Below are 15062 nucleotides of genomic sequence, written 5' to 3' on the forward strand. Positions count from 1 at the left end.
CCTATGCTCTCTGTAGTGTGTAATTGTGTAGTGTGAGCATGTAAAAAAAAATCAATTCCAATTGGAAGCTTGTGACATATATACCCGCACATATATACCCACACTTAAGGGGAAGTCGTGGCCTAATGGTTAGAGGGTTGGACTCCCAATCAAAGGGTTGTGAGTTCTAGTCTCGGGCCGGACGGAATTGTGGGTGGGGGGAGTGCATGAACAGCTTTCTCTCCACCTTCAATACCACGACTTAGGTGCCCTTGAGCAAGGCATCGAACCCCCAACTGCTCCCCGGGCGCCGCAGCATAAATGGCTGCCCACTGCTCCGGGTGTGTGCTCACAGTGTGTGTGTTTGTGTTCACTGCTCTGTGTGTGTGCATTTCGGATGGGTTAAATGCAGAGCACAAATTCTGAGTATGGGTCACCATACTTGGCTGAATGTCACTTTCACTTTCACACTTCACATCAACCCGATCACTTTATTCAGCATTCATGTAAACACTAAAATCTGATTCATCAATGAATCCAGTCTGAATCAAACAAAAATGGTGCATGTAAATGTAGCCAATGATACCAACTGATTTCTCTATAAAAACTGATTATTAAGTTTTGAATATGGATATTTTTATTTTTACAAAAATGCATCGATTCACTACAGTAGGCCTTTGTTCACCCCCCGGAGCCATGTGAGACACTTTTGAGATTTTTTTTTTTTTTTGACACAATGATGGGCTTGAAAGATCCAAGACAACTTTTTATATAACTCCGGCTGGATTTGTCTATAAGTAGAAAATCATATACCCCATGGATGACATGAGGGTAAGTAATTTATGGGATTATTTAAATTTTTAGGTGAACTAACTCTTTAACTGAGTCCGACATTACATGCACATATTATTTATGAAAAGATATAGGCTACAGCATGTGCCAAAACCTTTGTGCATGCAATTGAGGAGCACGTGCTGTGAGCACAATACAGTTTTTGCACTCACTTGAATCGCACCTGGCGCTGAAGTGAAGTGGAGCGTGCATCTGAAAATCTCCCATTCTCAGTCACTCTGCGTCTAAGGCTATGTCCAGATGAAGCCAGAGCTTTCTCTATCCAATCTTTTTTTCCCTCGTCTCAAGAAATATCCTCATCCACACGAAACCACAAAACGATGTAGTATACATGCCAGACCAACATGTGGTGCTTTAAGTCTGCCACAGAGATACACTAAAAATGGAGAAGACATGACCTACGCACATAAACCTTGTGCGTGGTACACAAACGAACATGGAACAATACATTTATTAATCTGTGTTAATGAAATGTTAGTTAATAAAAAGACAATCGCTCAGTGTGTGTTCATGTTTTGTTACGTGACATATAGGTGTCTGACTATGGGCGAGACGTAGGCTGATGACGTCATCGTTTCAGAAAATATACGGATTCACTGTCCACACGAAAACGCAAAGGCAGCGTTTTCAAATTTATCCACTCTGGGACCCGGTTTAAAAAAATATTGGTTTCACTCTCCCAAAACGATGGATCCGTGTGGACGAAACACCTATACGATACAAAATTTATGCAAATACAGCTAAAGGCGTCTCCGTGTGGACGGGGCCTAAATAAATGCACTTCTTGTCAAGAGAAAAAGTGACAGAATCAGCAGTTTTGAGTAGGGTGGCCCATCCTAGCCCCGCCCCTACGTTAATTGCGTTAAATATTTTTAGCTTGTTAAATTTGAAAAAATAATTGCTTGTGTTAACGCGCTAATTTTGACACCACTAATACATATATGTATATGTATTATATATTTGCTGATATGATAATGTGAAAAGCTACTAGAGTTGACCGCTGTAGAGGTCTTCACGGGTCCAAAAATTCGCGCCCGAACCCGACAGAGACCCCTAATGTACTACACCGAACCGACCCGGACCCGTCTATTATTTCAAAAGCTGGACCCGGACCCGTGTAGATCCGAGAAATGCCTACCCGGACCCGACCCGGACCCGTATATTATTTGAAATCTGGACCCGAACCCGCCGGGAAGACAGACCCGACTGGACCCGACGTTCACATAATCCACCTTAAATTGCTTTTACAAGTCAATAAACATGTTGCGAAGAATACAGCTTTTTGTCTTACCTAATTTAAAGAGCCGTAGTCTCTCTTCCTTGTACCCGACTGCCTGTGATGCATTACAATCCTGCGTCAAGAAAGTTATTCATGTTATTCCTCTCGTTATTCCAAGTCCAAGCTGAATCCATTCATTATTATTTCAGCTTCAAATGTCCACTTGATGTCACGGTGACGGATGACAAATGCTACTGTGCACATGTACATTCTGACTCGAGTTAATTCGCATAATAACTTACACTGTTTGCCCTTTTGAACTATAATAACAATCGCTCGTGCAATGCCATGGCCGCTGACGTTATTTATTTACTATTATCATCTGATCTCTGTCTGTGCTCTCTGCTCTGCATCGAGTCTGAATCTGAACCACTAAAACTTTAAGATTAAACGGTTCATTTATAATAATATAAAAATGGGAGAAAATGTAAATCGCGGTTTGGCGGTCGAAGTGTCCCTCACTGCTTTCCATAGAAACATGAAATGCACTCGAGACTGCACATGCGTGCTAGCTGTATCAACCTAAAATGCTTTAATGCAATTTGAGCGTCATAGAAAACATTCATGTGACAGTTCACCTCAGATTGTGTTGCTGATTTGAAATATATTAAACATGAGTGTGTCAAGTCTGCAAGCATTAATACCGTGCGTGCACTTGTATTAACTCTGAGTCTGCGAGCGAGAGAGAGAGAGAGATCACTTTTTTTGGCTCACTCAGTTACAAAAAACACAAGCAGTCTTTGATCACGGCCGGATGTTCTCCGAGTCCAATGACTCCGATCGCACGGGTATTACACACAATGTTAAACAGACCCGGGACCCGAGGTAATAGATTCGGACCCGACCCGGACCCGGCTGATGATTTAAAATATAGACCCGAACCCGTACCGGTCCTGGGTCGGGTCCGGGGTCGACGGGTCTCGGGTGCACTGTGAAGACCTCTAGACCGCTTGTTCTGCCCTTCAGGCGTTTAAGTATAATAAGTTTAAAGTTTATGCTTTTAATTTGGTATACTTTCAGTTTCATGCAGACTCTTATTTTGACGTTTGTTTACTGAGCAAAACCGGAAGTAAAAAAAAAACGCATGAAAGAACGCAATAGAAACGGTAGACTGGATAAAAAATGAAAACAGTCATTTCTTCAGAGAAAATTCCCCAGCAGAAGCATCGCTTGTATGTATATAATCTTTGTTCTGACTAAGTTAACTTATGAGCATTTGATTTTGTGCTGTAGAAGTAATGTTCATGAAAGCTAAATGGCTTAGCTAATTACAGTATTTTGCTGTTTGTTTTCTAGCTTCACTCTCTCGTTTTTCATCAGTCATCTCATATGTATGGATTCAGTTCAATGTGAAGAAAATAAATCTACATAAAAAGAACTCCGGATTTCTTCATGTTCATGAATAGAGAGAGTTTATCTCACTGTTTAGTTGGAGTTGTTACACCTCAGCGAGAACAGTACAGTGAAAAAGCGTAATCCAGCTGAAGTTTCAACGTCTTGAGAAGCAAGAAAGAGTAAAATGGAATCAGAAACGACTGACAATGCATCTGCGCGCACAAGAAGAACAAAGAGCTCTCACTCATCAGCGTCGAGTGCAGCAGTAAGGGCGCGCGCTAAAGCAGAGGCGGCAAAAGCACGAGCAGCATTTGCAGAGAAAGAAGCAGAGCTAAAGGTACAAAGGGCAGAGAAGGAAGCAGAGCTACAATTAGGAAAAGCAAAGCTGGAAGCCGAACTAGGCGCACTTGAACTTCAAAGAGAAGCAGCGGCGGCTATTGCCCAAGCTGAGGCATTAGAAGCAGCCGAGCTAGATATAGAAGATTCAAGTAAGACCGATGTATCTTCTCAAGCAAATTTACAAAATGAAATTGTAACACGCACTAATGAATATGTTGAAGCACAAGCTGAACATAACGTTCCACAAACTCAACCATCTGCACATGCAACATTACACGAGGCAACATTGTCAGAAGAGAGCTATGTCACATGGAATCCTCCAGTACAAGGCAAATTACAGTTAGTGGATGGGCAAGAAGAGGTAGAAACCCTTAACAGACCATCTGAGTATAACACAGCGCCGACAAAGCCATTCTTCAGCAACCATGCTAAATTCAGGGATGAAACCCAAATCAGCACACCACTTAATGGAGGTCATACAGGTTTGGTAAGATATGATGGACATCATACAACACCCATTGGAGGCGGTGGACTTCACACAAAACCTGCTAGAGACAACGGATACCCAACAAAACCCAAGACAACAAAACATCCTCACAAATCACCACTTAAAGCAACAGCGCCATCATACGTGCCTGTGTATGCACCACCCATCTCAAGCGTAATACCTGAAACGGAACACCTGGCACGATACCTGGCTCGTCGTGATTTAGTGAGTACAAGTCTCTACCGATTCGATGATAAACCTGAAAATTATTTAGCATGGCAGTCATCATTTAACAATGCTACAGGCTTAGGACTCACCTCCCCCGAAATGTTAGATTTGCTGATTAAATGGCTCGGACCAGAGTCTGTGAAACACATCAAAAGGATTCGCTCTGTGCATATCGGGAACCCAGATGCAGCACTTAAAAAGGCCTGGAGTCGCCTCCAAGAATGCTACGCTGCGCCTGAAGTAATGGAGAAGTCTCTTTTTAAGAGATTGGATGAATTCCCAAGAATATCAACTAAAGACTACGGGAAGCTGAGAGACTTAGGCGATCTTCTTATGGAAATCCAGGGTGCCAGAGAAGAAGGTTACCTCACAGGATTGGCCTACCTGGATACTGCCAGAGGCATTGGGCCCATCGTGGAGAAACTTCCTCACGGACTACAGGAGAAATGGCTCTCAGTTGGCTCAAAATTTAAGGAAGATAATAACGGCTACTTCCCTCCATTCGATTACTTTGCCGATTTCATCTGCGACGAAGCACGGCGGAGGAATGATCCAAGTTTCATCCTTTTATATGCCAGCAATAACGGACTGAAGTCAGACAGGGTAGTTTCAAATAATTATGGAAGAAATATATCAGTTCACAAGACGGACATCTCTTCGGGTAAAGATCCACCTGCGAACTCACCTGAGAGAAGGCTCGGTGGGCCAGAGAAAAACTGTCCCATTCACAACAAACCACATTCGCTAAGGAAATGCAGAGTATTTAGAGGTAAGCCTCTTGAAGAAAGAAAGAGCATTCTCAAGGAGAATGGAATTTGTTTCAAGTGCTGCATATCAGCTAGTCATCTTGCAAGAGACTGTAAAGCAGCAGTAAAGTGCCTGGAGTGCAACAGCGAACGACATCATACTGCTATGCATCCAGGTCCACCACCTCAAGTCTACAGAAGGCCTACACCCCCACCAGACAACGGCGGGGAGGTAGAGGAACATGCTAGCGACAGCAAAGCCATCTCCTCACACTGCACCCAAGTATGTGGTCCAGATCATACCGCAAGATCCTGCTCGAAGATCTGTCTGGTATGAATATACCCTCAAGGTCAACGTGAAAAGGCAACCAACATGTACGTTATTTTGGATGATCAAAGTAACCGTTCACTGGTGCGTTCAGAGTTTTTCGAGCTTTTCAACATCAAGGGCCAATCATTTCCCTATGCACTGAAGACCTGTGCCGGATTGGTTCAGACGTCCGGCAGAAAGGCAGAGGGTTTCCAGGTCGAATCGCTCGATGGGCAGACTAGCTTATTGCTACCGCCGCTAATTGAGTGTAATGACATTCTCATTGATCGCTCTGAAATACCAACACCCGATGCAGCCCGTCATCATCCACACCTACGAAGTGTAGCGGCACACATTCCAGAACTCGACCCCAAAGCGGAAATCCTCCTCTTGCTAGGCAGAGACATTGTGAGAGTCCATAAAGTCCGACAGCAAGTGAGCGGACCTCACAACGCCCCCTTTGCACAAAAACTGGATTTGGGATGGGTCTTGATAGGAGACGTGTGCCTAGGGAATGCACACAAACCAGATGTTAGAGCATTCAAGACAAGTGTGCTAGACAATGGCCGACCCTCCATTCTCAGACCATGTAAAGGCTTCATGAAGCTGACCGAAGATGTGTCCAATGGCAAGGAGCAGAAGAACAAACCAAACAAGGCATCGTTGGAAGCCCTTGGACTGCATGTCTTCAGGGAAACTGAGTCTGACCACAAACCCGCCCAGTCCATGGAGGATACAATCTTTTTGAAAATCATGGACCAAGAAATGCATAGAGATGAGTCAAACAACTGGGTCGCTCCTCTCCCCTTTAGAGTTCCCCGTCAATGCTTGTCCAACAACCGCGAACAGGTGTTTACTCGCTTCGCCTCCTTGGAGAAAACGTTGCGAAGAAAAACTGAGATGAGAGACCAGTTTCAAGAATTCATGAAGAAAATAATTGACAACAGACATGCAGAAGTGGCTCCTCCACTGGAGAAGAATGATGAGTGTTGGTATCTGCCTACTTTCGGAGTCTACCACCCTCAAAAGCCTGGAAACATCCGCGTGGTGTTTGACTCCAGCGCAAAGTATTTTGGCACATCTCTAAATGATGTTCTTCTGTCAGGCCCAGACCTCAATAACTCACTCATTGGGGTGCTGATCCGCTTCCGCAAGGAACAGGTTGCAGTGATTGCTGACATACAGCAGATGTTCCACTGTTTTCTTGTCCGCAGAGACCACAGGGACTACCTGAGGTTTTTGTGGTACAGAGACAATGATATGTCTAAGGACATTATCGATTACAGGATGAGGGTTCATGTTTTCGGTAACAGTCCGTCACCATCTGTAGCCATCTACGGACTAAGGAGAGCCATCCATGAAGGTGCACATAAGTATGGAGAAGACACGGTCCAGTTTGTTGAACATCATTTTTACGTAGATGATGGTCTCATCAGTGTGCCTACTGAAGCTGAAGCCATCAGTCTGCTACAGAGAACGCAGCACTCTCTCAGTGAATCGAACCTTAGGCTTCACAAGTTTGCCTCAAACAGAGAAGCTGTGCTTCAGGCCTTTGCACCAGAGGACAGGGCTGTTCTGAAAGATCTTGACCTAAGCGGTGAAGTAACACCAGCCCAACGCAGTTTGGGACTGTTGTGGGAGACAACGACAGACACCTTCACATTCAAAGTCTCAAAAAACAAGAAACCCTTTACTCGCAGGGGAGTTCTGTCAACAGTGAATAGTGTCTTTGATCCGTTAGGCATGGTCGCACCGGTGACTATTGAGGGCAAAAGTCTTTTGAGGGAATTCAGTGTCAACACAAGTGATTGGGATGCTCCTCTTCCAGAACAAAAGCTGAAGCAATGGGAGGCATGGTGTGAGTCACTCCATGACTTAAGTAAGCTGCATATCCCACGTTCATACACCGCAACGTCACTTTCCAATGCTGTACACACAGAGCTATGTGTGTTTTCTGACGCGTCCACAAAAGCCATTGGAGTTGTGGCATATCTCAGGACCATTCAAGCTGAGGGACAAGTCGAAGTAGGATTCATTCTAGGGAAGGCTAAGCTGGCACCACAGTCCGAACCTACCATTCCTCGGTTGGAATTGTGCGCCGCAGTATTAGCCGTAGAAGTTGCCGAACTCATCCAAGTTGAACTGGGCCTGAAGCTGGATGAAATCAAGTTCTATTGTGACAGCAAGGTCGTGCTTGGATACATTTGCAATCAAACAAAACGCTTCTACGTCTACGTTCACAATCGAGTCAGACGTATTCGTCAATCAACAAGACCTAACCAATGGTTCTACGTCAACACAGAGGACAACCCGGCTGACCACGCATCCAGGTCAGTTCCTGCGTCCCAACTGACAAAGACTATGTGGTTCACTGGACCAGCCTTTTTACACAAGCCAAATCCATCTGACACACATGCAATCAGGATGTTTGAACTTGTTAACCCAGAATCAGACATGGAAATACGACCTGAAGTGAGTAGTTTTCTTACTCAGACTCAAAACCGAGGCCTTACCGCTGCACGGTTTCAGTGCTTTTCTTGTATGCGCTCCCTCATCAGGGCTATTGCCCTACTCATCCACATAGCCAGTGCTTACAGACACAACAAGTCCAGTAAATGTAAAGGGTGGCATCACTGCAACTTCCCACGTACTCCGGATGAGTTGTCTCAGGCGAGACACATTATCATCAGGGCAGCACAGGAAGATGTTTATGCAAAAGAACTCGCAGTTCTTGAGCATGGACAAGCTGTAACCAAGGACAGTTCTCTTCACAAGCTCAGACCTGTTCTTGAAGGTAATCTGATTTGTGTTGGTGGCAGATTAAAGCACGCTGACTTGAGCACTCAGGAAAAATACCCCATCATCTTGCCCAAGACCAGCCACATTTCTCTGCTGTTGGTGCGACAGTATCATGAAGAGGTAAAGCATCAAGGCCGCCACTTCACAGAAGGGGCCCTGAGAGCAGCGGGCTTCTGGATCATAGGTGGAAAACGACTTATTGCCTCTGTCTTGCACAAATGTGTAGTGTGTCGAAAGTTACGTCCAAGAACAGAGGAACAACTTATGGCAGACTTGCCTCCAGAACGCTTGCACACATGTCCCCCCTTCAACTATGTAGGAGTGGATGTGTTCGGACCATGGCAAATCATCTCCAGGCGTACAAGAGGTGGACAGGCCCAAAGCAAAAGATGGGCGATGCTCTTCTGCTGTATGAGCTCCCGAGCCGTGCACATCGAGATCATCGACTCCCTAGACACGTCAAGTTGCATCCATGCATTGAGACGGTTCTTTGCCATACGGGGACCTGCAAAGCAGATTAGATCGGACTGCGGAACAAACTTTGTGGCCGCTGCAAAGGAACTGGGATTAAGCCAACAACAACCTGACTTCAAAGTGCAGAACTTCTTGAGTCAACAAGGGTGCTCATGGATATTTAATCCTCCTCATGCGTCCCATATGGGTGGATCATGGGAACGTATGATAGGCCTATCAAGAAGGATCCTGGATGCAATCCTGATTCAAGAGAACATTCAACTTACCCACGATGTCCTGTGCACACTCATGATGGAAGTAACTGCGATAATCAATGGCAGGCCTCTTGTTCCAGTCTCCACCGACCCAGCGTCACCGTTCATATTGTCTCCTTCAATGATACTTACCCAGAAGGTTGGGGTTGCCCCACCGCACAGAGATTTCACAGACAAGGATCTTCTCAGCAGACAATGGAAACAAGTCCAAGCTCTCGCTGACAGATTCTGGCGTCGCTGGCGTCAGGAGTTCCTCCCCACCCTGCAAGTCCGCCAGAAATGGAGAGATTCTCAACGGGACCTAAAGAAGGGGACATTGTGCTCCTGAAGGACAGTCAAGCTGCACGTAACACATGGCCTATGGCAAGGATCACAGCTGTCTTCCCTGGGAGAGACAGTAAAATAAGGAAGGTGGAGCTCAGGACATCAAATCAAGGTTCTGAGAGGGTGTTCTTGAGACCAGTGTCAGAAGTAGTTCTTCTTCTTCCCAATGACTGAATGTTCATTTGGTAGTTAATAGTGACCTTTTAGGTCAGACGGGGAGTGTTCTGCCCTTCAGGCATTTAAGTTTAATAAGTTTAAAGTTTATGCTTTTAATTTGGTATACTTTCAGTTTCATGCAGACTCTTATTTTGACGTTTGTTTACTGAGCAAAACCGGAAGTAAAAAAAAAAAACGCATGAAAGAACGCAATAGAAACGGTAGACTGCACTGTAAAAAAATATTTTTTGAACTTGTAAATAAAGATAGCATCAGTTAAGTACATTTTACAAACAAATACTATTTTGTCTTTTTACTTCAAAATATCATGTTTAATTCAATAAGCTACTTGAGGTTTCATTTTTATTTATTTTACTTAAATACATAAGTAAATTTAAATGGAACTGCCTAGGTAGAAATGAAAGTTAAAACTCATAAGTATATTTTACTTGGAACTGTTTGTTATGTTTACAATGATTCTTTAAGTAAATATCAAAGTTATGATCCCATATTTCCCATCATGCAATGGGGCATGAATAATTAAAAAATGTACACTGTTTATGGTTGTTTTTGTTGTTAGTTGCTTATTTTAGTTGTTAGTTGTTGTTTGTTTTAGTAACATACCGTTTTGTGACACCTGGAGTTTATTTTCTATTTAAAATGACCCATTGATACTCAAACACTATTCACCGTCATTGTGTGTGGTGTACCAAGTATTGAGGTCTCTGTGTTCAGGTGGCTACTACTTTTATTGAGTGGGCATATTATCTTTAAATGATAACAGCCTGTCTACATGCTTACATGCATGTTTCCAAGTGAACCAAATGCTTAATAGCACGGTGATTTACCAGTGTTAAGGTTGTTAAAGTAAATTGCATAAACTCCCAGATTTTATTAAATTCAATGGTTGAGTTTTACTTAAAATATATGAGTGCAAAATTTGCAAAATAAATACATTTGTACACTTTTTTTCAGTAATAAGCATTAGGCTACACAATGTAAAATTTACAAAGAAAGAGTCGACAAAATTTACTGGGAATTCCCAAGTAAACGTAACTTTAAATTTCTAATTAAATTTACTATAATTATGTTTAGGCTTTTACTTGACAATTTTTTGTAAATTTACTAGCCTTTTCTGAGTGAAAAAACTTTCCAAGCTTTTTTCAAGTAAATCCCACTCCAAATTTTTTACAGTGTGGATAAAAAATGAAAACAGTCATTTCTTCAGAGAAAATTCATCCTGCATGTTGATTCCCCAGCAGAAGCATCGCTTGTATGTATATAATCTTTGTTCTGACTAAGTTAACTTATAAGCATTTGATTTTGTGCTGTAGAAGTAATGTTCATGAAAACTAAATGGCTTAGCTAATTACAGTATTTTGCTGTTTGTTTTCTAGTTTCACTCTCTCGTTTTTCATCAGTCATCTCATATGTATGGATTCAGTTCAATGTGAAGAAAATAAATCTACATAAAAAGAACTCCGGATTTCTTCATGTTCATGAATAGAGAGAGTTTATCTCACTGTTTAGTTGGAGTTGTTACACCTCAGCGAGAACAGTACACCGCTGTACATTTAAAAAAGATGAAGTAGATAAAATGCACAATAAAGTAAACATTGCAATAATTAATCAACAGTAGATCATAATGCTTATCATAAATGCGTACTCATTGTGTCAGGATCTCCAGCTAGAGTGCCCATGAGATCCTCTAGAGGGCTCTCCATCATTTACCTGTACCATTGTTTCACAGACTACATCTCCCATAACACCCCATGTCAGGAACTAGGAGGACTATTTAAGTTACACACAATCACTCTCACATGGTGAAATATTGTTTTGCTGTTGCAGACTCTACCAAGCATTTTAATTTACCATTGCATTTGCCTTGTTCCATTGTTTTGTTTATTTTATACTTTGGACTGCTCACTTGGATTTTGAACATTGCCTGTTCCTTTGGATTACTCTTTTGAAAATTTGGTTTGGATTACACTGTTTGTTGGATCTTGAGCTTACCTCACCTTTGTATTAATAAAGCTTCCACTAGGATCTATCTAAAGAGTCCTTGTTACACATTAATTGCAAACTACTTTGAAACCACAAGCCTGTAGAATGCTCAACAGTGCCACATTTTTACTTTGTACTTGTAGTTTAATTAAATAATATACTTTTGTAGCTTAATAATTAGATTAGGCCACCAACTCCCGTTACATGATTCCCATTTACCATCCCCAGTTTTAAGACCTAAAGAGTGGTAGTTATTTTTTATGAGTTTAAATATGATCAAAATAAAAATAATAAAACATAGCATCACTAAAGGGCATCTCTAGATAAAAAGACTTGATATGTGAAAATCAATTTGACACAAAATAAAATGTAAAAAATACAAAACACAGCATGCCCTCTCTGTCAGACGCACTGAATGAATTCTGGTACTTACGTGCTTCCATATCTCTCAGTAAGAGTAGTCTTTCTGATGGGCTTCTCTCTTTCTGGTGTCTCTGTATCAGTAAGTATGTGTCAATCACTCATTGATTCTGTATCGACAAAGAGAGTAATAAAATGGTGTTTGTATCTGACCAGCCTGGCGATGATTCTGGCCATCAGTCGCACTGTCTCTGAGGGGCACCAGTTCTCTCCATACACACACATAGCATGACACTCCAGCTTGTGCATGGGCCAATTTTTTTTCTGTCAAATACACAAAAAAAAAATTACACATGAAAGACTCATTACTGCATATACACTATACACATCATGAATGTCTTTAAGGTATAAAGACATGCAGCGATAAGATGCTTATTGTATGCCTTGCAAGATTGCAGATTATGAAAATATTTAAAAGATTTTCAGGAAACAATGGTTACTGATTTTCAGATAACTGTAGAATTTGTGGAATATACACATGCTTTCTGGCAGGGGTGGTGGATCCTGGAGAGGGCCCTCCAGAGTTCAGCTCCAACCCTAATTAAATCTCACCTGCCTGTAGCTTTCTAGTAACTCTTCAGAACTTAATAATGTTTAGCTGTGTTTGATTAGGGTTTGAGCAAAACTCAAAATTATTTACATTTTTACATTAACTAATGTTATTTTTCCTAATTTTATTTATAATAAATAAATAAACCAAGAGTGTAAAAAAAATGTAAAAAATATTGTCACAGTTTTGGAATATATTAAGATGAAAAAATTTAGCTATGTCGCCCCCTTATGAATAATATGGATAAACTAATTAAACTGATTTGTGTGGACAACTAAATAGTGTTGTGATGTGATTGCTGTGGACAACTGTACACATAAAATTCAGACGGAGTTGAGATGCTATATTTAAATCCTAATGTGCTTTGCAGATGGAGCCTAAAAAAATATGGGGAAAAAACATATCAATGACTTGCTGCCATGCATGAGGAGTTGCTGATGTTTCTGAACTTCATAAACCAACAGCCACTTAAAAGGGAAATTCACTGTTGACATGGTGGACTTTTCATAATTGTAACTTGGCTTTCTCTACAGTAGAATGTTGAAAAAAAAACTAATTCTGAAATAGCATTTTGTACATGACTAGGGAAAACATATAAAGACCTTCTTATGTCACCTATAATTAACCTTTGATTTTGGCACCATCTGTTGATCCAACTGAGCAGGAATATAAAAATGTGGAAGTTTGATCTATAGTTTTAACAAAGGTCTTGTGATATTAATTTCATTATCAGCACAGTACATGCATTGCCCAATTTTCACTCATGTATGTCTTTCTTCCAGTTTCCTTATCAGATCTTTTGCCTGCAGATTGTTTCTTTGTTCTTTTTATTACTGTTAGTATGTATATTATTGTGTATGTGTGTGTTTTACCTGACAGTTCACATTGCAGTAGAATGCTTTTTTGCACTTTCCACATTTTGCAAGACCCTTTTTCCTGTACATGACAGAAAAGAAAAAAAAAAAACACACATAACCACCAAAGTTCATTAAAACACTTCATGCTAAAAAATGTGTTTATGTGTCTGAAAGAACAAGAACTATTTTCATGTAACGGTAAGCATGTTTCATATGTAAATTACTATGTTTATTACTACTTAAAATATTTAACGTCATCACTGACATGCATTAACTATATTTTCAAAGTGACTTGCGGTACATTTATAACTAAGAGAGACCGGAACAGAATGTGATAAAGAAAGGTATTAGAGCAGCAATCTCTCTTTAGCAGCTGTCACAATGAGTGTGCTGTCACCACACAGGGCCAGAGCAAATGTCCTGAGTTTGGGCAGCTGCTTCAGGACATTCTGCTGTATTTTTAGATGTGCCCTTTTGGAGCTTATCTGCTGGTCATGACAGAAAAGAGAAATAAATCTAAAAGTAGAAAAGGCCTTGTTTATATTGTCTACTGCTGTCTTCTTTTCTGTTTCTATATATATTAACTTTAGACCATACCTTAGACATCATTCAGACTAAAATCAATAGAACAACTGAGAGATAAGATTTATTTAAACATTACTCTCTCTCTCTCTCTCTCTCTCTCTCTCTCTCTCTCTCTCTCTCTCTCAAAGATGTGTAAATCTCAAAGCTTGTTTGCACCTCTACTCATGCTGTGAAATCCTGCCATTCATTCAGCTTCATAAGAAAGTTCAAACTAAGCTGTAGAAATACATTAATGCTAACAATGAGGACGTACACATCTCTATTTACAAATTTTGCTGCATATATTATATTTCCATTAAGAGAGTAATTTGTTAGAATAGTACTATCATAAAAATATAGCCTGCGTAACAACAGTAGCCTAGCCTTTAAGACAAAATCATTATACAATACAAAGACAAAACCATCCCTGCATAAATAAATAATAAATAAATAAATTCAGACCTTGCAAAGCATTGTTCACAGATGAATCCTCTCTCGCTGACGGACAGTACGTATGAATAAGCGGGGCACGAAAAGAGCAATTCACCGACTTCATACGCTCTGCTCACCCGCAGTCCTCTGCCCTTCCCCGGGCTGCTGAACTGCTCAATGCCCGCGATGCCCTCACACTCCATCCTCACACACAAACCTAGCACCTAACGGTAGACCGCGCCGGTGTTCCGACTTCTGAGCTTTTCGATGTAACTTAAATGGGTGGAACATATATGAATATTTATGAGTTCCCCACCACGCCCGACTCTCAGAATTTATTTCGGGAACGTAATAATTATATTAAATAAAACGTTTAATAATCAAGCGTCACGTATGCCTTACTACAACTGGTAAGACTTTATAGTTTGTAATATTGTTGTTATCGTGTATATGCATGCAATCAAAGGAAGATGTTGCAGATCAATCACGAAATGGTTTTGTGAACTGTGTCTTCACTCGTGGATCAAATGACACGCGTGGCTTCTTTTAGAGTCTGCCCTTTTTAGACTTTCTCTTCACGGTTTTTGTGTTGCACGGAATCATCTACAAATATAGCATACCACTCGTAACTGTGCATTTAGATACCACTAGATGACAGTAACATTTCAGAGAT

At 41.2% G+C, this 15062-nt stretch overlaps 1 protein-coding gene across 1 annotated transcript in view; it reads right to left on the reverse strand.

The window, feature by feature from the left end:
- smyd2b (SET and MYND domain containing 2b) overlaps nucleotides 1-14855 on the reverse strand; it is a 38205-nt gene extending 23350 nt beyond the window's left edge. Inside the window, exons 1-4 of the mRNA XM_026233955.1 lie at nucleotides 14420-14855; nucleotides 13409-13472; nucleotides 12140-12250; nucleotides 12000-12060 (exon numbers count right to left, since the gene is read on the reverse strand). Coding sequence (XP_026089740.1) covers nucleotides 12000-12060; nucleotides 12140-12250; nucleotides 13409-13472; nucleotides 14420-14592 — 409 coding nt within the window. The 5' untranslated portion in view covers nucleotides 14593-14855. The remainder of the gene's footprint in view (nucleotides 1-11999; nucleotides 12061-12139; nucleotides 12251-13408; nucleotides 13473-14419) is intronic.
- Between the last annotated feature and the right edge of the window lie 207 nt (nucleotides 14856-15062).

The sequence above is a fragment of the Carassius auratus genome, chromosome 45, assembly GCF_003368295.1.
Source record: "Carassius auratus strain Wakin chromosome 45, ASM336829v1, whole genome shotgun sequence".
Classification (NCBI taxonomy): Eukaryota; Metazoa; Chordata; class Actinopteri; order Cypriniformes; family Cyprinidae; genus Carassius; species Carassius auratus.